Source organism: Phasianus colchicus, chromosome 6 (assembly GCF_987193195.1).
Source record: "Phasianus colchicus chromosome 6, bPhaCol1.hap1.1, whole genome shotgun sequence".
Taxonomy (NCBI): Eukaryota; Metazoa; Chordata; class Aves; order Galliformes; family Phasianidae; genus Phasianus; species Phasianus colchicus.
The window spans coordinates 49137056-49160593 of record NC_143441.1 but is presented as its reverse complement, the minus strand read 5'-3'; the positions used below and the strand labels follow the sequence as shown (position 1 = coordinate 49160593).

Genomic DNA, 23538 nt, shown 5'->3' with positions numbered 1-23538 from the left:
CTGATCAGCTCAGATAGGAACATGGAAATGAGGGCAGCAGAGCGATGTGGAGTTAGATTGAGATTCAGCAGTGCCCACTCATAAATACTTAACTCTGCCTATCTGGTGCAGGAGGTGAACCACAGGTCACAGCCAAGATAGGAATCAAAAAGGTTTAAGCTGAATTTGCAAAGTACATCTGTAGGATCTGTCTCTGTCAGGATGAGCCCTTCCCCTGCAGCTTGTTTGAGCAGGGGGATTTTTGCAAGGTGTGGATGCACTCCCCTCCCCAATGTCCCATCCACCAGAAGAGCAAAACAGGCACTTCTGCAGTCCCCTTCATAATTCCTACCTAAAAACTAAGGTACATCATGCCTGAGACCTCACTGATCACAGGGGCTGCCCTGAAAGCTCGAGCAATCCATGTTGTAAATTAATTGCCTTTAATCAGGCAGAACCCCCTCCACTCCATGAGTTGATGGGGATAGGAGTGGTGCCAACTTCACTCATACCCCCGCTGTGTGCTCCCCTAAAAATAAACCACAACACACCATATTCCTAAGGCTTTCTTCTTGCATCCACACCTGGGTCCAGGCAGCATTTTCAACCACTGAATTAGCAAAGAGCACCAGAGCAGTGCTGTGCTGGAGGAGCAGGGCTGCAGCACAACGGAAACTCAAGAGTTAATAAACAACCCTGCAGTTGCAGCAGCTCAACACCTTCCTGGTGCTTGCCATTCTCTGCCTGACAGCACCCTCTTCTGGGAGGTGGGTGCTGTTGGCTGAAGGCTGCATCCTGCTCAGCTGCACTGAAAGCTTCTGAGCTTGTTTTTTCTCCTCCAAAGCAGTTCCATGGCACCTGCTGGCAGGTGGGTGCAGCCCCCAGCAGCTGGGAAGCAGCACAAGCACTCCCTCTGCAGTGCCCTGGTCTTTCTGCTTCAGCAGCAGCTGCCTTTTTTACCTCAAGTCTTGGATCAGTCCTCATGTTCAGCTGCTAGATACAGATGAGCAAGGGCAGGCAGGTGAACTGCAACCTGCAGTTATGCTTCCCATTGAAACACCAAATTTGCTTTGCTCCAGTATAATTTTTTAGGAATTTTGGAAGCTTTCCCACTCTCTGAAAAGGGTTTCAGCCCAAGGATGGAAATCCCTGCTACAAGAGTACGAGAGCCCTCTCCATGGGCTGGAGCATACATGAAATAGGCTTAGAAATGATGTAGAGGGAAACAAGACCTTGCCTCTCATGACATGATCAAAGACCAAACAAGTGGTGTTAGTATATCTTAAATGGTGTGGGTCACAGAGGGATTAGTGCTATCCAATCACAGAGGTGTCATCTCCATCTATAGGGAGGCATATGGGTTGGAAATCCTCTACTGCCCATGGAAAGTGGAGTACAGTCTCTCATCTCACCTGCTTGGAGCAGTCCTCGGTTTCACCCTTTATAGCCAGAAGGTATTGAATGGAAAAAAAGTGATCCTGCTAGCTCTCCACATTCACAGAACTACAGAATCCTCAGAGATGGAAGGGCATCTTTCAAGGTCATCTGATCTATCTCCCCTGCAATGAACAGAGACTCGCACAGCTCCATCAGGTTACTCACGGCTTGGTCCAGCCTGGCCTTGAATGTCTGCAGGGACAGAGCTTCCACCACACCTCTGGTCAACCTGTTCCAACGCCTCACCACCCTCACTGTACAAGACTTCTTTCCTTATATCCAATCTGCATCTCTCTTCTTCTAGTCTGAAACCATTTCCTTGTGTCTTACCACCACAAACCCTACTGTCCCCTTCTTTCTCATGTCCCCCCTTTACATACCGAAAGGCTATTATCAGGTCATCTCAGAGCTTTCTCTTCTCCAGGCTGAACAGCTCCAGCTATCTCAGCCTACAGCTCATTCCCTCAGCCAAGCAAACCCGTGCCAAGCAAGAACAAGAACTGGATTTCCCACTCCTCTTGCTCACCTGCAGGCAAATGCTCCTAATTCTGCAGAGTATCCCTGAACACCTGCAACAGAAAAAAACCACTGAGCCCCATCTCTTATGGTAGCTGCAAGAAGCACCAGAACATGATGAGAGAACTGATACCTTCATCATCCCTTCATGAACAAGGCCAGACAGCATGCAGCATCTTGCATGGGCATCCAAAGTGATGTGAACTGATGACAGGGTGGTACGGTCTTGAGGGACTGTAATAATCCTGTAACATCCACAGCCACAATCAGCGTGAGGAACAAATAAACCAACCACAAGTCATTCCTGAAGAAAGCACAAGGCTGCACAAACACAGAGAAGCAGGCATATACAATGGCCTTTTTATTCATAACACCTTTTATTCCAGCTGCAGTTATCTTTAAAGTTAAATTCAGGCAGCGATTGAGGGGAAAAAAATAAAACAAATAGTCCCTGTGTGCACAAACAATGCAGCTTTGAATAATACACGATAAGTTTATTTCATATTAACATGAACAGTAAAAAGTGGACATGTGACGGGGTATTATTTCAGTTCCTTTTCTTTATTCCTCTATTGTGTCCTTTTTGCCAGTCTCTTGTCCCTCAAATTGTGGATACTTGGCCTCCACGTCAGCCCAAGTTAGATAACCGTTCGCCAGGTCACGAATTATGGCAGGAAGTTCAGAGACCTGTAGACAAATCACAAACACAAATGGAACATGAACCTATCAGAATCTATTTGTTCTGCTGGATATTTGTGGGTAATTCAAAAAGAAAAAAAAAAACAAAACACACCAGCAGCATTAGCTAATAGGATGACCTAAATCACAGTCTGTGTCATCTCAGCAGACTGCTCAGTTACTCAAGGTAACGCATGAAGAGAAAGAAATTGTCACTATTGTGGGCCACAGCAGGATTAATTCCTCCTAATGCTATGTTACAGTTTTGTAAGGGTAAGGAAACAAATACACATATCCAGAAGATGCCAAGGGTCTGCCGGGCCATAATTTACTCTAAGACCAGAACAAAAGGAGTTGCTGGTTGGTTTCATTGCTCCTCACTATGCACTGGCAATATTGGGAAGAGTCAGCTAAAGAAACCAGAAAATTGGCAGAAAACTGGTGATGACAATGCTATGTGACAGCAAAGGTTATGCAGGGGATACAGAGGCAGAGGGGTGCTCTGAGGAGCACACGAGGCCTGTTACACTGATCTGAGCTGGAAGAGCTCAGTCTGGGAGCTCAGCACTGCCTCCTGCTGCTATAGGAGCCAAACTCTCCCTGGCTCCCACCAAGAATGCAGAAGGGCACAGAAGACGTTTTGCTCACAGGCAATCAGACTGCTATAAGGAGATTTGCTATTGCAGTCTCTGCATTTCAACCATCTTAGTAGAATGTGCTTAAGGCAGGCATGCCTTTAGGGCAATATTTCACCAGCTTGACTGCTGCTGAAAAGACCAGTGGGAAGCAAGCTTTGAAGAACTGTGCTTGCACTGTGCTGTGTCACCCAGGCACAATTCTTTTGCCTTTGGTGCTTGTGAATTCAGAAATGCTCTGAAAACCAAGTAAGGGTTTTCAGAAAAAAAAGCAAGCTAAAGAGCAGTGCAATCAGGCTGAAGCACAGCTTTCTAAGAACACCAACTTTGCATCCTAGGAAAATGAAAGCCTCTCCTGACTTCAGAAGCAAGGCCAGCATTTTCTGTCCTTGGGGGAACTGGAGACAGCTCCCACGAGACCACAGATACTGGTGGATCAGAAACATCTCCCTTACCCTGTAAGAAACCGATTTGGCTGCAGCAAAACCCATCTGCCTGCCCTTTACCTCAGCTCGGATCTGGCGCATCGAGTCCCGGTCTCTCAGCGTGGCGGTGTGAGGCGTTCGGTTTACGGTGTCAAAGTCAATTGTGATCCCAAAGGCCACGCCAACCTCATCAGTCCTGGCGTAGCGTCGGCCAATGGATCCGGAGGAATCATCCACCTTGTGAGAAATGCCATTCCTGGTGAGTGCTTCAGCTGCAATAAGCAGAGAAGGTGGAAATCACCAGGACTCTTTGCAAACTCAGCAGGCAACATGTTTGTAGCAGAGCTTCCTATACCCTCATGGCACTGTGTGCGCCTGGTCTCAAGCAATACCACAGGTCCTCATTTTGATTTGGACAGGAGAATCAAAGTTCCAGTCGCTGCCAATACGTCAAGTTCAAACCCACTCCATAAATATGCTGCATCACTCAGCCCTCACTCAAAGGGCAATACCAACAGGAAGGTCACTGACTTCAACCCGTCACTACTTTGCTTTAACACAAGAACGAGCCAGCCTAACATGTGTGCAGGGGCAGGCTTGGCATGGGGAGGCAAGGTCCAGAGCAAAGTCTGACGCAGACAGCAGAAAACACACTGCCTGATAGGTAGCCTGTGTTTCTATCCTTCATGTATTTACTTTTAGACGGTACAAATGGAAATTTTGATAGAAAACAAAGTAATTGGGCTTGTACACTGTAAACCAACACAGGGAAAGTCAAGGAGTCGATTATTTTTGAGGCTAGTCTGAGAAGTCTCATAGATGTTCAAAGCTAATAAAAAGTTTTAGTTTAATAGCTTTCCCTTTGCATGTGTGAGAGCAACATGTACCCAATGCTACTTTCTCCTCTCCAGCACTGAAGAATAAAACTCTCCCCCCAGTGCACATCACCACTGGGCCCACAGTGGTGTTTTTTCACTTACATAATTCCTTGACAAAAGGCATGAATTCCTGATTCTGGCTGAGAGGAAGAACGGAGCACTTGAATGGTGCTACAACAGCTGGGAAGCTGAAGAACTAAGGAAAAAAAAAAAAAGAAAAAACACAAATAAATGTAAGTTTAACAGTTAGAGTAGGTTCTTAAGAGGAGAGAATAAGCTCTGAGTGAGCATAGGAGCAGGGTGATTCTGAGTAGCTGTCTTTTTGTAAGCTATTAGCATTCAGGGTTTCAGCACTAACACCGCACACTGCTAGAGAAAGACTGATTTCCTCCAGCTGTCCTCTATTCCCCCTTCCCTCCAGCTAATGCTACCTCTCATCCAAAGAGAAATCTACTAGAATCCACTCTGGAGGAAGTGATTCTCATCTGAATTATAGGAAAATGAAGGCTAAGAGGAGTCTCTCCAAGAGATTTAATCTTCTGTACAGTCTAATGGGAAGAGTTCTCATAACACCCATTTCACTCTGTTTAATTCCCATAAAAACTTAGCATGCACAGGGAATACACACAGCTCAAAGGTTTTCACAGTCCTCCATAGACACCCTCAGAAACAAGAAAGAGCCAAAAGGACCAAGAAGTCTCTTTCTGGCTATTACATTCAGGAGGACCTTAAAGGGTACAGGAGGAATGCAAACACAACATAATTACACAGAGCAGCCCAGGCTCTTCAGAAAGCAAATTGATACTTAAAAGGGAGAGAAGGTACAGTCCAATATCCTAGATGTCATGAGCATTTTCTGACTGAAAGTCAGCTGTGTCCTGATTCTGAGCTCCTGAATCTTGTTTCTGCACACACATCAGAGCACATCAGAGATACAAAGGAATGCAGTTATTCTGGGGTGCCCAAAATTACAGAAGGTTGCATCTCACGGAGGACTGAGGAAATGGCCAGTCTATTGTCTATGTTGCTGCACAGAAGTATGATTCAAGGAAAAGCAGCAAAAAGAGAGGAAATAAAATAATGAAGAGGTGTTTTCTCTAAGTGATGGGACTCTGCCAGCCAAGTGTGAATCAAGAAAGAATCTCCCTCCTTCTTGCAATATACTAAGAGCCTCATACACACTCTCCAAATGCTCCCAGTGCACGTGTATATGTGACACCTACACTGGCAAAAACAACAATTCAACAGCCTGCTTGGGTTTTCCTCATCTTCACTGTGTATTAACGTAGCCTTATTTTAGCACTTCCCAGGCTGGTAGGGACAGTAAGGAGAGGTGAATGCCTGCAGGTGCTTTTAGGCTGAGGCCCAGACACAGGAAAGCTCACCGTTCTCTGCTCGTCTCCTTCCCGAATGCGGAATGTGTGCTCAAATACTGTGTACATGATTCTCCCAATACCAAATGAGGGTTCAATTACATTTGGGATGATTTCTTCCACTGGAACACAAAAAAATGAACATCATGATTAAAGAATTTATTCCTCAAGAAAAGTGTTCACTGAAGCTGCCTTTCTGCTCAGAAGTTCTGATTACACGTAGTGGAGCATATGGAAAAAGAAAGGTTAAACATTCCTACTTCAAATAGACACACCTGGAGAAAAAAATCTGGACTTGATTCACGTATAGAATGCATTTCGGCTATAAATAACAAGTTTGCTTCCTTTCCTTGACCCTAAGAAGAAATAGCACAGCACAACGCACATGAAAACTATCCGTGAATCAAGAAAGAATGTGGATGAAAATTATCCCACTCCACAAGGGCAAAGTCTTCTCCAAACTGTTTACTGGGAGCTGTCCTCACAGAGTGCCAGGCCACAAACTATGCCTGTCTGGGAGAGTGCTGTTTGGCTAAGACCAACACTGTGCCAATGGAACATGCTAACAATTTAACAGCCTGAGTGATGGCAGGGTAGTACTCCAACCCTGGTCCACTTCAGCTTCACCTACCAACACCACTTCAGTATCCAGCAGGCTGAGCAGAGAAGCATGGAGTTTCAGATCCAACTCAAATTCCAATAAAGACTTCCTCTGCATTCCTGAGTTTTTCAGCTGCCTGCTGCATTGCTGTTCTACTCCCTACTCTCCAGTGTGTCCAGACAGGAGAGAAAGGATGAAGATCAACTATTTAGTGCTTGCAAAAATTCTCAGAAGACATGATGTACTACTTTATGATACATTTGTCATTCTCTCCAGCCCTTGCCACACACCACAGAGAGGCTTCTTCCCCTCTTCTCCCCCGAGTAAGGAAGGAGCTCAGCAGGCAACTTCTCTGAAACTACAATGAGTCAAGGCTTGGCACAGCATCAGCACTTACAGACTGAAAGGCACCTAAACATCTCAATGGCCCAGCTGCAAGAACAAATACAGCTTGTAGGTGCTATGAATTGCTCTGCTCTTTCCTAGGAGGACACATCACGCTCCCAATCAAAGGCAAGATGATCCACTAGTTACAGTACAAACTAGGGAAACACCTCCCTCAGCCTCCAACTGTGCCAAAGCCTTCCCAAATGCCCTCAGGTGAGGTGCTTACAGAGCTGGCTAGAAAGAAAAGACTTTTTTGAGGAAATAAATCCACATATATTTTGTTAATTCACCTTCTAGTCCCACTTCCCATATCAAAGCTCTGTGGAGATGCAGTCTCTGATCAAAACAGATATGATTTTCAACTGCCAGAGGATATGACTGGACTCATCAACTAACAGAGCCTGGTGAGCCTAGTCAGCTTAGTGATCTGACAGGTGCCAGAAGACTTCTGGCTGCAGGCAATGGAGTGAAAACTGGAGCTGTAAGCAGAGAACTGTGCCCACAGCCCCAACACCTGACTGCCACAATCCATCTGTTACACTGAAATAGACTTGGAGATCGAGGCTCCCAAAGTTGGTGCACCCTCCCCAGCTCCTCCATCACTACAGCAGCTGGTTCCAACACCCCCTTACAAACCCCTAAATATGCAAATAAAGCAGCAGGAATATAATAAACAGCCTGAAGTCTACGAAACAGGTTACTGAACAGAACCAGACAACAGGCCTGTGGAAGAAATCCCACTGCAGAGTGAAGGTTTTCCAGCTACCTTAAACTAACAAATTTCAGCGAAATAACATAATAACATTTGAGGTTTTTTCTGTGCCATGGAACAAACACCACCAGGACCCTGTAACTGGTCAACTCCACATTCAAAGCATATCCTGATCTGTGTCTTTCATCTCTTGATCAAACTACAAAACAAACATTTACCATGTAACGTTTTCTGAAATCTCTTCACAGTAACCATGTCCTTTGTTAATGTAAAAGTTTTCCCTTCAGTTTCAACAGTAAATTCCCTGCAAAGGAAAAAAAAAAAAAAAAGTCATTCAAAAGCTACAGCAAGAAATAAACAGATTATATTTCCTTAATTGCATCACTTTACTTTGAGAGGAAGACCACAGAAGCCAGAACAAATCCCAGAGATCGAAGAAACGTGTGGCATCACCATTCAAATAAATTCAAGTTAATAATAAAAATTACAACATATAAATTAAAAGCAACCATTTCTATAATCACAGTGAACTTAGTTGTGGTTAAGAGCCTGAGGCAAACTCAATTAGGAAATGGAAGAATCTCAGAATGAAGAATAAACACCAAAGGAAAAAAAACAAAGGCATAAAAGAACAGGCACTCGCTGCAGACTGTACATCCTGTTGAATGCATACTTATAAAAAGTTATGCCAGTTATGTCTGTTTTCTTATTTTACCCTTGACATACACAGCTGCTGACCTGCTTCAGTCCATCTGACAACTGTTGAGATCTCTTACATTTTAAATTCCTGTATGCATGAGGAATGCACATAGACAGGTCGAGGAAAGATACACAAATTGGTGCCTCAATGCATAGAAGACCATAGCAAATGATAAAGTGTATCACTAAATGCTGGGGAACACTCACACCAGCTCTGTTCTTCCTTTACCTAAATCTTTAGTTCCATTTCTCTCAGAACTGTTTAATTTTAAAACTATCTGCCAGCACTGCTCAGTTCTGAAATCAAAGTAGGGAAGATGGTGAACACGTCCCATTTCACTGAGCTGTGCCTCTTTATGGGTTAACTCCACTGCAGTCAGAAGCTCATTCCCATACAAATAAACAGATATTTGAATACCAGGAATACAAAGTTGTGTGCATACATCAGATATACATTGATGGTGTCACACAGTGACTTGGTGGAAGGAACAGCACTAAAACATTTCAAGTGACCTAGCTGGTCTACTCTCATGAGAAAGCTGGCTTCAGGAGGATCCAATTCATCAAACAGCAATTTGGGAACCCATATCAGAAGTGTCAGAGAAGGGTAGGACACACACACACAGCCAGCTCACCCTTTGTCATTCAGCAGCTGCTCCATCTCAGTGACATAACACTCATCACACATGGAAAGGTACTCCATCACCACCTTCGCATCCTTCTTGTAAGCTTTGCCAATGGCTCCCTTGTTTGCCTCAAACTGAACAATGTTGACTGTTTTGTATGATGTAGTTAAGGAAAAAAGCCAAGCAGGACAGTAAATCCCCTTTTGCCCACAAGTGACATCACCCACACACTCAATTCTTTGCAGGTTATATCCCAAAGCTATGCTGATCCATAAGTGTTAAATCTGTTTCCTGATAAATTAACAGATTTAACTTTAAAAGAGTTGCACAGTTTTCTAGGACACCCCACTGTCAAATTGCTTTACAAAAGAATCTGGTTTATTCTGAAAGGATATAGGTTCTTTGAGAGGTTTCTCAGCTATAAGAGGAACTTTGGTGGCACGAGCATGGCAGGAGAGGTCATAGCAGGAACGATCAGCGCAGCCTACAATCTCAATCCAACCCTGAAAAAACAGAAGTGGAGGCTTTCACTAACACACTTCTTTGTCCACTTAACTGTCAAATTTATGTTTATTTTCCCTTAAGCCCTCCCTTCTCCCATAACTGTTTTTTTTCTACATAGTTAGCTCTATTACAACAAGCAGCCATCGCTCACTAGTTGCTCCTTCGTTTGAATGATTCTGTTTGTTTCCAGAGGAAATGATCAGTTATCTAACCAGTGTCTGTGTTCAAGGCCAGGTTTTCCACATGACTTGGCAGAGCACAGTGCTGTGCTAATAGCTCGGGGCTGGGGCCAGAGTATACAATCCTCACTCAGATACTACAGGCACACGAAGACATGACCCCAGTTTGGCTACTCTGACAGAACCTATGCATGGGGTCCACTCACATAATGGTCACTGCAGTGTCACACACTAACCCCACAGACCTCAGCAGAATCCTTTCAATCTTTCAGCTCTTTATTAGAATTAAAGCACTTGCAGTTTTCTAGGTGCCTTCCAAAAATCTGCACATATTCTAAAGTCTTTGGAAAGGCTAACTGAAAAACATACACTTCACCATATATGAAGAATAAAATATTGAGATAAATTCTTCTCTTCCTAAGTCAGAAAAATAGATTATGTACTCTTGAAGAGAGAAATGTTTTCACTGCTCATTACAGATACTGTCTAATTACTATGTCTTCTGAGGCATTTCTTCTAAAGCTACCATTTCAAGTGATACACTTTGGCTTACACTTACTGAAAGATCCAAGAACTCTCCAAAAGAATTTAAAGTGAATTTAAGTCTGCTCCCTAACTGCTCACTGCTGGTTCACCTACAACAACAAAAATATGCCATTCTTCAAAATCCAGTCAACAAGATAAAATAAAAACAAAGCACTCAAAGAGGCCTGAACTGAAGAGCTCTTGGTGACTCAACTGGAAGGTAAGTGCTCTTTGGAAATCTTTCACTCAGCTCCAGCTGGCTGAACTGGCAGGAATAAACTAATTTCTCACGCCTTGGAAGCGAGAAAGGAAGGAACATTTTTAGCAGGAAGGAATCAGTCCTGGAGTAACGCCTCCATGGAAACAAATCCTTGACCACCATTCTTACAGGGGGTTACATTTTTTTTTGGAAAGCACCAGGACTTGGTTTTACTTCATTGCAGATGAAATTCAACCAGTACAAAAACCACAGGTCAGAGGCATTGTGCAAATCCACTGAAAGGAGCTGACTTATGCCCTGAAGTCCTCTGTGATTCAGATTATACTGTGCTAACTGTGTGAATAACATGGGGCTAGACAGAAACATGAGACTCTCCACCTTCCTACAGTAACAACAGAACTAACAGGCAGTACTATTTGCTGTTTCAATTTTTCACTTACATACGATGTTTTGGACTCTGCATCCCAGCAGTCACAGGCATAATGAGCCATTTCATTCTCCATGTGCTGTCGGAAGCGCAGCTTGTCAGGGGATACACCAACTTTTGTAAGGAAGAGGTAGATTCTACCAATGAAGTAACCAAGAACAGAGTTATTGATCACGCCCTGAAAGAATCAAAAGCAGGAAGAAAAAACAAACAAACACAGATGTTAACTCCAAGGGAGGTAAAGCCGTGATTTATCATAACATGGTAAGAACGTTACAGACAGAAATTCTTGTAGCTGCTTGGGACAAAGTACTACATACTCTCTGAAGCTCATTATTACATCTCTTCAAATTCAACTAATAATACTGCCAGAAGCTCCATCTGAAGAAAAACATTAATTTGTTATCACTCTAGGACTCATTACTAATTCTCCATGAAGACCACCTACTTGAAGAGACCTCGTTGTACTCACTGGTATGACAACACTGCACATGAATTCCAATTAGGGTTCAGGACCCCACAACAGCTCTTCTCTACAGTTTCAGTCTCAATACAAAAGGCTTTTTTTGTGGTTTAGAGCTTTTGTTTTATAAGTTCATTCATTGATTGTTTGCATGCATGTAGAACAATGCAGTGAAGCCCCAACATGCAAGCCATATACTGATGGGGGTCAGCAACTGAGTATTAGATTCCCAGTCACTGTTGATCTTTTGGCAAATATTAGTACTCCTTACTGTTCCACTCCAAATAGGTAAGTGATAGATACCACTATCCTAGCAGCCTTTTATTGCTGTTAGCCCATCCCTGGAGGTGTTCTAGCCCCTTGGATGGGGGCTTTAAGCAACGTAATACAGGTGGAAAGTATCCCTGCCCACTGCAAGGGGTTGGAACTGGATGGTCTTTAAGGTCCCTTGCAACCCAAGCTGTTCAATGACTACGACAGCAAAGGGTCACGATCAGATCTCAGTCACAGTGATGCTTCTGAGAGAACCGAGTCTTAAATCCAGGAGCAAACCACAACTGGCATCAACACACAGTTTGTAATTCAGCCTCCAGAGCACTAGTCATAAAGAAGAGGCTCTACATGCTCACAAAAGGAACGTTACCTGTTGAACAGCATCTCCCAGCCGCATTAAATGGGCAGACTGCCCACTGAGCTGGGCCTTGGAAGAATACAGGAGGATGTTGAGATCTGCCACACTCTGAAACTTGGGATGATTTTTTTCACTGGGATCCACAAAGTGCTCAATTTCTGCCATGGTGAATTCCCTAATGGAGACATCAACCATTTATACTAAGTATTTGGTACATCTGCCACAACCCTTCTACTAAACGACTGTGTTTTTGCCTCTCACAAAAAAGTCAGAGGTTTAAAAATATAAATAAATCCATAACAAAGGCAATTGATAGACTGGAACATGTACCAGTCTTAACACTGACTTTACTTTAATCTCCAAATTCCCAGTAAAACTTCCCACAATGTCATTTAGAAATATCTAGTCCACGTTTATCACCACTGTGATTCAAACCAAAGAACACCACCTTTGGAAATCCTTCCCAAAACTGTCTGCAGTTTTTTCAGACTATTGCATAGGGTCAATGAAAAGTGATCCACTGTCTAGTTCAGCAACCTTGACTCATATGAGAGGTGCCTATAGGAGTCAGTTTAGGTGATCATGTCTTGAAAATAATTTTACTGCCACATTCAGCAATGGTGCACAACCTATTCTGTTTGAGGAACTTGTCTTTAGTACACCTATACTCACACACTGATTCTTAGTGTTCTTGACTGAAATCACTTCACACTGAATTAGCTTGTTAGCAAAAGCCTTAAAAAAAACTTCAAAAAAACATCATTAACTTTAAATCACAGGCATCAGAGTGTAATATGCTACAACAGCATAAAAACAGTCTCCTATAAACATGCCACAAGCACATGATTTATATTTGACTGAAATATATTTCCATGACAGAAGTTGCTCATTTCCAGATGTGCAAGAGAGAACAGGAGGTCTGAGAAAATTCTAAAGCATTCCCTTAGTGCTAATGATGCCACTGCCTGTCAGTGACATTAAGGGACCACATTAATCAGTTACCGAGTTCACAACACACGCTGCCTGTGTGTACAGCAGAATCACACTAACAGTACATCAAAGTTTTCATTCCAAATTAGATAGAGGAGACATCTGCTCAGAGTAATTCAGTTAAGATGCAGTGATTACCCCTAAAGAAGTGCAGTAATCACTTTCACCCTGAGATAGAAAGCTTCAAAAATAATTCTTAGTAATAATCCTGAGCTCTCCCTGCTGGACCAATGCTGGAACACAAAGACAGGTCTTGAGTCAGGTTATCTCCTCACTTCCTCTCTGTAATAAGCTTCAGAATTGCAGAATCTGCAGAACTGAGACAAGCAGACACTGCTGCAAGGTCAATCACATTTTGATTCCAGATTTCAGTCTAAAAATAAACAGTGTGATATGATTAAACTAAACTGTACATCCTACATAAAGAACACAACTACTTTTAATATGATTTCTTTATGGTGAACACTAAGTTTTCATGATAAAACTGAGTTTAATCGAGGTGTTTCTAATGGAACAAGTATTTCACAGATCCTAGACAGAACTCTATTGTTAAAACCTCAGGTAAACAGGTTCTTTGCCCACGAACCCTAAGACTCACTAGGCACGTTATCAGGAACCTTCTGAAGTTAAAGTCACAGTACAAACAATGAAACAAAAGGGAGGTGCCACCCACTCCAAGGCACCCTGCTGCTGAAAGAGGAAATCTGCAGTACCTCACTCTGATAAGGCCGGATCGGGGCGAGATCTCATTTCTGAAGGAGTTTCCAATCTGAGCAGCAGCAAAAGGGAGCTTGCCTTGGTTGAATTCGAGAAGACGTTTGAAGTTGAGAAATATTCCCTGTGCTGTTTCTGGCCTCAGATAGCTGAAAGGAGAAAATCAGGGTGACAAACGTGTGGAGAAAGAAGTTAGAAAAATAACAACAGTTAATACAAAACTTGGAGGGTTGTTGTTGTTTTGTGGGTTTTTTTTTGTAGTCTTAACTACAGACACAAAACACTGAAGCAATAGGCTGTGAGGAAACCAACTGGCCAGCATCACCACAGAGGTCAGAGGGACCGTACCCTCCCTGCCAGCCCTATGTGAGCCTAGGCTGTGCCAGACTGCTTACAAATGTGGACTTGGCAGGCAAACCATGAATGCATCTCTACTACTTCCCAAACTGAAGAGGTTTTAGGGTAAGGCACCTCGAATCCCAACAGTAATGTGAGACTCTCCCACAGAGAACATCACTTACGCAGACTACTTCATGTAGTCACAGAAAGCATGACATCTACCACAACTCCTATCACAGGGCACACCTAAGTACAGCATTCTCCACTTTTCAGTAGGAATTTCAGTTTTGCAGTTGGTTCCCAGCTGAAGACAAAAGCCTCTGCGTTATCACACTGAGTACAAACACCTAGTAAAATGATGTTACCAATGAATCACTCCATTAAGTAAATTTATCCTGACAAAAGTACACACTGAAACAGCTTCTCTACTGAAACAGCCAAGAGATCGCTGACAAATGGGGACCCAACATTAACTGACTTCTTGGAAATGACAATGCCAACCAGCAAGGGCATAGCTGTGATTCATTCAGCCTGGCTGCTTCAAGTATTTTCGTGACTTTGCAACAGCTCCTTCTTCTTTCTGCCAAGAGGAATGATAAACTGCCACAGAAGGCTGGGACTCAAAGACAGGGGAAGGTTACTCAAGAGAAAATTGCATACTTCAGTCCTGCTGTGACCTCAATGTTAATTCCAGATCATCTATGAAGAAGAGTGAGCAGAATGAGATTAGTACCAACCCAGGCATGTTTCCTCCGGGCCCAATGGAGGTCTTGAACATCAGATTGAAAGAAACAGGAGGGGAAAGGTCATTCCCAGTGATAGGTGACTTCACATTGTAGTTCACGAAGAGATCTGCAAGCTCTTGCTGGCCATAGTTGTCCAACTAGTATCAAAACATAAAGAGAATTATTTTAATTAGTAAATAAGATAATAGATAATCATATATATATATAATAGATAATTATATCCCCTTTACCTGCTACTGAGCATGATCCACAGCTCTGAAAACACATGCCCAGAATAGTCAGGCAAGCTGAAGTCTGAACCAATGAAAGAAGTATATCCTGGACATCTGCAACCCCATTTTAGCAGTGTCAGTCCACAACTAAGATACATAGAAATGGAGGTATTATGCATGTGAGTGGGTGTAAATCAGAAGAAAAGTCACTGGGACTGCATCACCACCCACCAGTAGCTGAAACTATTCAGATGAAGATGGAACATTGGGAACAGCATGTTGGGAAGGAAAAAAATACAGCAGTGAGGGAGAAGAAAGCTGAAATTTCTGCAGTGCTTTCCCTGCATTCACTTCCTTACTTCTCTTACTTCATGCATCAGAGAAATCTCAAAATAGGAGAAAAAGAGTTTACTAATAGAGGGATTCTCCCAATGGATGGCAAAGGTTCAAAGCTGCAGCGTGAAAGAGCTAATGACTGCTGTTCAGTGATGCAGTGCACAAGAAAAAGAGTGACTCCTTCTTGAAGGAAACATCTGCTCTCAAAGAATTTACCCTAGAAGTCATTAGAACAAACATCCAAAAAAACCCCAAAGAAACAAAAACTAAAGGCAAATGCCTGCACAGCTGCTCAGAAATGTCAGACTGGAGCAACAACTCTTCTCATGAGGCAAAAAAAAAAAAAGATAGGAAAATCTTTGCAGGGTAGTGGGAGAAGAGAAACAAATCTGAAGTGCTTTGAAGTCAAAGCAACTTTAAAACATACCAATTCAGTGCTAAGTGGTTCGGCACCCTGCCAAAACTCATCTGATTCTGTTCCTTTGCATCATAATCCTGCAGCGAGGTTTTGACAAAGGCAAAGGGGGACTCAAAAAAAACAGGCTTTTTACAGCATGTGGAATGCAGCAAAGCAGACAATTTCCAAGGACAGAGCTTCAACCCTACCAATACAGCATTCAAAAGACAGCCCCAACAGCAGTAACTATCCAAACGAGCAGAAAGGAGATGTCATTAGCCAGTAAGTTTCCAGTATTTTGGAACACATACAGACCTACATGCATCTCTGAGGTACAGAGTTTTATGTATCCTTAGAGAAACACAACAGATTACTACTATGCATTGCACTTCCCTTAGGGCACACACATCCCTGAAGCATTCACCTCCTCATGCAGGCACCTACCTGTGTTAGAACATTTTCCATTTCTGCCTTTTTCTCTGCTGTGCACTTCTTGTCAGACATAAGCTTTTGCAGGTGAGCTGCGAGCAAGAAAATCCCACATTGAGTTTATATTGCAACCCTATAACTGACCTCAAACTAAAGGCAGACAAATCAGGAGGATCCTCCAGCATAAGTACACATCCACCACCAAGTTGACTTGCTGGTGTCTATCAGGTTAACTCCACTCCTGTCAGGGCAATGATGATCTACAGCTGAGGATCGACACTAGAGAAAACAGGGACTTCTCTTATTTCTTTCTGAAACTCATTTCTATAAATCCAAGCAGTGACTCTTGCCCCTTTTTTCTTATTCTCATTTAAGATCTGAAATTGAAAGTAAAGCTTGATTCCAAAGCAGCAAGGCTAATTTTATCCAATGCATTAAGATGCATACACTGACTTGGTACAGTAGGGTGGACTACATTCCTCTTTATAAGCACAACATCCTCCCTGAAACACAAAAGTAGAAAGCAAAGTCAAGAATTCCCACTCTCATTTGAGAAAAGTATTTTGGCTGTGTTTGCTGGAAATCCTGTATTTCCTTTAAAACACAAACACAACATTTAGACTGAGACCTTTGATAAGGATAACCAAGTAATGATTAATGATCTATGATCACAATTGTGAAAGACCAGATACACCAACTGGCTTTCCTTGAGAAAGACATTCCTTTCCTACATCTGTACCACTTCAAGAAATGCCCAAACCCACTGGCCTTGTAAGAAAAACAAACCTTTTAAGAGATGATCAGCACGAAAACATTCCCCATTTTTCACATCTTTCACCATGAAGTCAGCAAACTTGTCTACATGGCCAGAAGTCCTAGAACAGATGATACAGAAAACAAACATGTAAGCTGCTAGTGGACAATCCCGGGTATGGTGTGATATTTGTGCTGTGACCCACAGAAAGCAATGCTCTTGACTCAGCTAAGAATCATTCCAAAAGCACCTGACGTATTTAGCAGATCTGCTGGCAAACTCAGCAGAAAGACATGAAGATGAAATGGTATAGATTCTTACTCTTCAGGATTGTTCCTACACCCAGGCATGGATAAAAAGAGGGCTTTCAATTCCTGGGCTACAGAAAAATTATTTGCATTCAGAGCTCAGTTAACACACTGCATGTTGCCACCTCTCCACCAAGGGAAGGATGGCAAAACAACTGGGCCACTGCTCTAAATCATGACTCAGGTGTCCCAGTTTTAGGCAGGTCATTTAAATCCCTTTCTCGTCTTCTTGATCTGTTAGAAGAAGGGATAATGGCAATTTCCTACCTAATGGGACAGCCAGGAGACATTAAGACATGATTCTTACACAGTTCAGTCACACTGCTCTCCCATATTTATGCAACAACAGCTTCTCGCCCTGATCTGTGCACTGGTATGTAATTATTTTGCCATTACAAAAGGATGTGGAATTGGGTGACCCATTCTCAAGATCCCTGTGGGTAATTTTACAGCAGACTGCAAAAAGCAACCATGACCAGAAATGACATGCTGTAGAAAGAAAGATTCATATTTACTTCAAAACTGGCTCTGGTGTGAGCATGGTACAGTCAATCTCCAGGATTTGCTCCTCCTGTATAAAGTGCTGTCTCCATGCCTGGATGATGTTGTTCTTTAAAGCACATCCGACAGGCCCAAAGTCATACAGACCACTGACACCTGCAAAGAAGAAAAGGGGACAAGTGTGTTAGGTGCAAGATGGTACAAACTCACAATATCTGGAGGAAAACTCCTCCATTCTCAGCATTCCCATCAGCAACTTTAAGCCTGAGGTCATTTTCTGAGCATGAACTGTTCTGTGCTAGCAGAATAAGGAACATGGCTCATTGCAAAGTTCTTTTTACATGAAGAACCATGATGGAAGTGAACTGCAAAGCACTTGGAGGTAATACTCCACACTATTCAGTACAGTTCAGCTGCAGATTGCACTGAGACATCAGATAATGACAAAAGATGAAACAGTTGCTGGTACGTGCAATCAACAACTCTAAGAGCCACACTCCCCTCATCAATAGATTGTTCCCACAAAACATTATCCAACTGCAGAAGGAATCTGAATACAAAAGAGAGGAATCAGGCATGTTCCAAGGCAATACACTACTTCAGTAATAAGACAAGTCTCTGTTAATCACCAACTTAAGCACAAAAATAAAACCAACTAGAGAAAAATATTTATTTTACTTTCTTAGTGAAAGAGCATTAACCATACACACACTGTGCTGACTATGAGCTACATGAAGAGGTTTAACAGCCACATTTGTTCACCTGCCTAGTAAAGTTCATTATAGTAACATGTTCTAAAGTTCAAGTTAGTTTTGAGCATTATCTTGCAAAAAAAAAAAAAAAAAAAAAAAAAAAAAAATCAGATAAATGGTTATGAGGAAACAAGCTGATCACTTCCCTTAAATGCCTTAACACCCTACCCCTCTGCAAGGCAACTGCCTTCTACTCTGTAATGCTTAAAACTTCCACTCTGTATTTAGGGAGAGGGAAATTTCTGGAAAAAACTAACAGACTCAAGGGGGAGAAAGTTTACAACCAACTTGGAAAAAAAGAAACATAAGGTTGCATTAAGATAACACCCCAAGAGTCCAGCATTTCACACAGCTACAGAGACCAGAACATTAGCCTGAAGGAACTACAACTTAAATGTCTTTAAATCTGTACCTCCATAAATAGAAAAGGCTTGATCATAGAAAAACCTCCTTTTCAGAGTGTCTTCCATTTTAACTCTGTCCACGATGTCATCTTTGGGCTGTAAGGCCAACTCCTGTAATTCAAACAAACCGAAAACAGTTAACATCTCCCATTTCTGGCAGAAGGACAAATCCTCTCCATTTACCATTATGAATCAAAAGTCTGTAAGGAACATTCTGAAGCAAAGGCATCCTGCCAATATGCTCATTTTCCCGAGCAGGATGGTCATGCTGAGATTCAAGCACTCAGTGACAAACACGACCGTCTGAAACCAGCATTTTAGGTACTTGAGGTGGACTCATCCAATCTAACTTTCAGGCAGCTACGCCCACACCTTTCTGTACAACCAGTGGAGAAACAACTGTTATGATCCTGAATCAACAGTTTAGCAACTGTTCACCTGATGTGGATGAAAGGAGGTGAAAGACCCCATACAGGAGCAGAATCATCTACAGACTTCAAAAAAAGATATGTTTTGGGGACATAAAGCCAAACTACGACACTCAACTACCCTGCTCTTTTTAATCCTTCACATTCAGTTTCTGCTGCCTTTAAGTAGGAACTACAGAGCTTGAAAGCTGTACCAGCAGCTGCTAAAGCAAACAAGCATTCATACTATTGCCTTCTGCAGAAGTTGTAAGCAACTGTGATGCATTGCTGAAAACACTGTCAAGAGAAAACACCTATATTTAAGTGCTGCACTCCCAAGAGGTGTTTACAAGGCCACTCTTGCACTGACAGGGATACAGCCCACACAAATTGTGTAACTGCCAAACACACCTCTACACTGCATCCTATAGGCACTCCTCCACCAAAAGGTGGGGCTCAAAGGGCCACTGAGTTTCCTATCCTAACTCACCATTCTCTGTGTCAAATTTCTCATGGCTGAGGAACAGAGTTGTGCTTTTAGATGTTTACTGATCTAGAGACAAAACGAACTTGAAGTTCTATTGTTTCATTTGCAGAAAGACTTTTCAGGGCATAAGCATATTTAAGAAGGGGGTACAATTTCATGGCATCCTGCTCTCAAAGGATGAAGAAAACTATAGGTTATGTGACATCACCAAAAACTTTGTTTAAACTGTAGCAAAAGATATGATTTCTAAGCAAGCATGTTGAACATCAGTTTGGGAATTCAAATGCCACACGAGGAATGTGAAAAGGAAACTCAATGAACAGTGTTTCCTCTCACTGTGCACAGAAAAGATCTAAATAGTAAATGAGGGCTGGTGACACACACTTAACTTCAACTTTGACCATTAACAACAAACTCATATTTATTCACTCACATATTGAGATTTAATGCTCACAAGCAATGAATGAAATTGCCACCGGTCAGAAAGATCCACCTATGTCAACTATTTCAGAAGTGAATGCTCTAACAGGCTATGATTCTTCTATCAGAATCAGTGCTGTAAAAATGTATTAAGCAAAGATTCCAGGGTTTTTCTGACAGAACTGCAGAACTCAGATTTAACTTCCAGACTCACCTTTGCTTCTAGGACCCTCTTCCGAGCTTTGAGCTCTGCTACAGCTCTGTCTATATCCACCTGGGGAGCTTTTTCTTCCTTCAGCTTCCTTACCAGTTCTCCCTAGAAGGTGACAAAAGAGAAGATTGTGATCCTTTCTTCAAACACCACTGACAAGAACTCTAGGTATTTCAGCTCTCCTGGCAACCTAAAGGGAAGGTTTGTGCTGCTTCCTCACTCCCCACTTCAGTCTCAAGAGGTTTGCTTCAATTGTTTCAAACACACTGGAGAGACACAAAACTGAACATCGTTAGCAAAATTAATGCTGCCTCCCCATCCCCACAATCCTATTAAATCCCAGACCTATCGTTAAATCTTAACATGCAAACACACTCCTCCATGCATCACTGTACAAATACGTCCACAAACTCTAATTTCTGCCTTTGAGGATGCACAAAGTAGATCCTCAGGTGGTCAGCAAAGGCTCTGGGCTCTCTCTTATTAATAACGCTTTCCTACTTTCTCCCCCTTCTGCTTTTCTTCAAAGTTTATGAGCACTTCAGACTTTTCCTCTGCCAAACCTGGTCAAAACTGGCCAATAAGCACACAACTTTTTAGAATAACATCTCACAGGACACAGAATTAACTAACAGTCTTCCTTTCCACCCACCCTACTTCAGTCAAAACCAAAGTCTAGGTTGAATTACCGAGGACAAAGAAAAAGCATCAGGAGGAAAAAGCACAGAGGCATCTGTACCTGAAGTATCAGTATCTGATAGTGTGTTCTAAGATGCTCCAAGTTGAGCACTTTTCTCATGCCTTGTACATCTCCATTACAAAAAAAAAGAGTCAAAAAAATCACACTTCCATATTACCTGCTTTTTTCATTAGTTAATACCACAGGCACTGATTACCCAAAGAGAAAAGAATGCACAGCTGTCATTCAGAAATCAGATTTAAGAAAGTTCAAGTGCTTTAAAGACCGGGAAGATTAAAGATTGATGTTATTAATAGAATCATAGAATCACTCAGATTGGAAAAGACCTTAAAGATCATCACGTCCACAACCACAGCTTAACCATACTACCCTAACAACCCTCTGCTGAATCATGTCCCTAAGCATAGAAGGAGCACAGAAGGAGGAAGACTCTAAAGAATGCATTAAAATTAACAAAAATATAACAGATAAATAAGAACACTGCTGGGCTCCTTTAACCCTCTCAGCTAAAAGAACATAACAAAGCTGCAGTTTCCTTCCTGTTAACTACTTCCACCAAAACGTGAAAGTTTCGCTCACTGCCATTCCTGGGTAACGTGGCAGAGGGAGGGAACTGAATCTTTTTTTTCCCCTTTAAAGCAATAAGTTCAACCTGCCTTTGTTGAGGGGTCGGCAGTGGTAAAAACATCAAGGCAGCAGCAAGGCAGCTACTGCTGACTCAACAGAGCTATCACTCCGTTCAATGCAGAGCATCTAGAAGCAGCATAGAGCAACTCTTTGTCCTGATGTCTGAGTAAGAGAGTATTCAGACATACGCAAGGGGAAAGGAGAAAAAAAAAAATGCAGCACAACTGAAGCAAGCAATTATGTTTGCTGACAGAACTCGATCTAATTAAAGCTACGAGTCTGAGCCCAGCCCAGAGGAGGAGTGCACAGCAGCACTCGATGTGGCAAATTTTTCTGCAGCTTTGTCCCATAGACCAATAGAGCAGAGAGGGATCCACCCCTGGATCACAGCAGCTTATTGCATCAGGCGCTGCTGCAGGAAGATACGCTGCTCACTTCCCTCTCCATAGGCTGTGAGTCCCCGAGGCTTAATTAAGCCGCTCCTCCACTCCTCCAAGGGCTGACAGACAGAGTCTGCTGCACCATAATGTTCCAGCTACCCCAATCCTTCCTTCCCTATGCACAAACATCTCAGTGAATTACTACTGTAAGCCATAAGCGATAATATTCCTGGTCCAAGCCAGGCATGTCTACCTCCACATCCCTCCTTGGCACCCCAAGGCTCCCTGCTCCAATCCCACAGGCAGACAATAGGGGGGCACCGATGCTAAACAGGCCAATGGCAGCATCCACACATTGGAGGGCTCCAGGGGTCACCGTTTTATTGACAAGGAGTTCCCTACCAAGGCATTATGCCGCATAGTGATTCATAACAAGAACTCACTGAAGCGCTGGTATAATTAGAAGGCCATAAATCCATTTAATGGGGAAACACGTGCAGAAATCTCCCAGCATATGGGACACACACGTAGATACGTGCACAGCTAAGCATAAAGACAGTGGATTCAGATGCTGATGGAGAACCCACATGTAGTGCTGCTAGAGCAGAGAGGGAGGGGAAATTCCTTGTGTGCAGGCTGTACAGCCACTCACACACTGCAAGGGCACCGAGGTTCAGTTATGAGATAAAAAGCAAATCCTTCTTGGGTGATGATGGAGCTAAAGGTAATAGCGATCATAGAATTGACACAGAATCATGGAATGGCCTGGGTTGGAAAGGACCACAGCGATCATCTTGGGCTGCATGCAGGGTCACCAACCAGCAGACCAGGCTGCCCAGAGCCACATCCAGCTCGGCCTTAAATGCCTGCAGGGATGGGGCATCCACAGCCTCCTCGTTAATAAGGACGACTGATAATAACACCTGTACGAAACAGATATCAGAATGCTCATTTCTTATCGGGCGAGCACGCAACCATAACGAACACAAACTGACCTCCAACACAACCTCAGCTCGAACGGGAAGTCATCCCGTGACCCTCAATGGAGCAGCAAAGCTCCGCAGTGCTGGGGCACGGCACACAGCCCAGCAAACCCAGCTCGGAGGCCCGGAGACACAACGGGACCCAAACGGCCCCGCTCCCAGACGAAAGGCTCCGTGCCCAGCTCTGCCCTCCGCCCGTCCCTCGCAGCGGATCTCCCCTCGCGTTCTGTTACCTGATGCCGCACCGCCTGCCGCAGCGGCGCGAGCAGCGCCTCGGCTTGCGGGCCGTCCATGAGGGTCGCGGCCGGGAGAGGAGCAGAAGGCGGAGCGGACTGGCAGCGGAGCGGGCCGGCGAGGTGGCTGAGGACGCGCAGCAGGGCGGGCAGAGCGCTACGGGGCGGCAGCAGCGGCATGGAGAGGCGCGGCGAGCCGCCCTGCCCCCCCCCGCATGATGAAATCCCCGCGCGGCGTAAAGCCGGCCCCCGCCTCGACGACGCACTTTCCGCACGGGCGGCGGCCGTCGTCGCCACCACCACCAACGCGGCG

General features: G+C 43.5%; 1 protein-coding gene across 1 annotated transcript; it reads right to left on the bottom strand.

Annotated features, from left to right (window-relative positions):
* Window positions 1–2262: 2262 nt before the first annotated feature.
* On the bottom strand, window positions 2263–23520 carry GARS1 (glycyl-tRNA synthetase 1). The gene is made up of 17 exons (XM_090143220.1): window positions 23226–23520; window positions 20306–20407; window positions 18786–18888; window positions 17636–17777; window positions 16845–16933; window positions 16074–16150; window positions 14676–14821; window positions 13599–13748; window positions 11908–12070; window positions 10815–10979; window positions 9337–9449; window positions 8956–9096; window positions 7840–7925; window positions 5934–6043; window positions 4651–4744; window positions 3752–3942; window positions 2263–2619 (listed from the first exon to the last, which is right to left on the bottom strand). The coding sequence occupies exons 1-17, from the start codon at window positions 23403–23405 to the stop codon at window positions 2494–2496; spliced, it is 2178 nt and encodes a 725-aa protein (XP_089999346.1). The 5' UTR covers window positions 23406–23520; the 3' UTR covers window positions 2263–2493.
* Window positions 23521–23538: the final 18 nt, after the last annotated feature.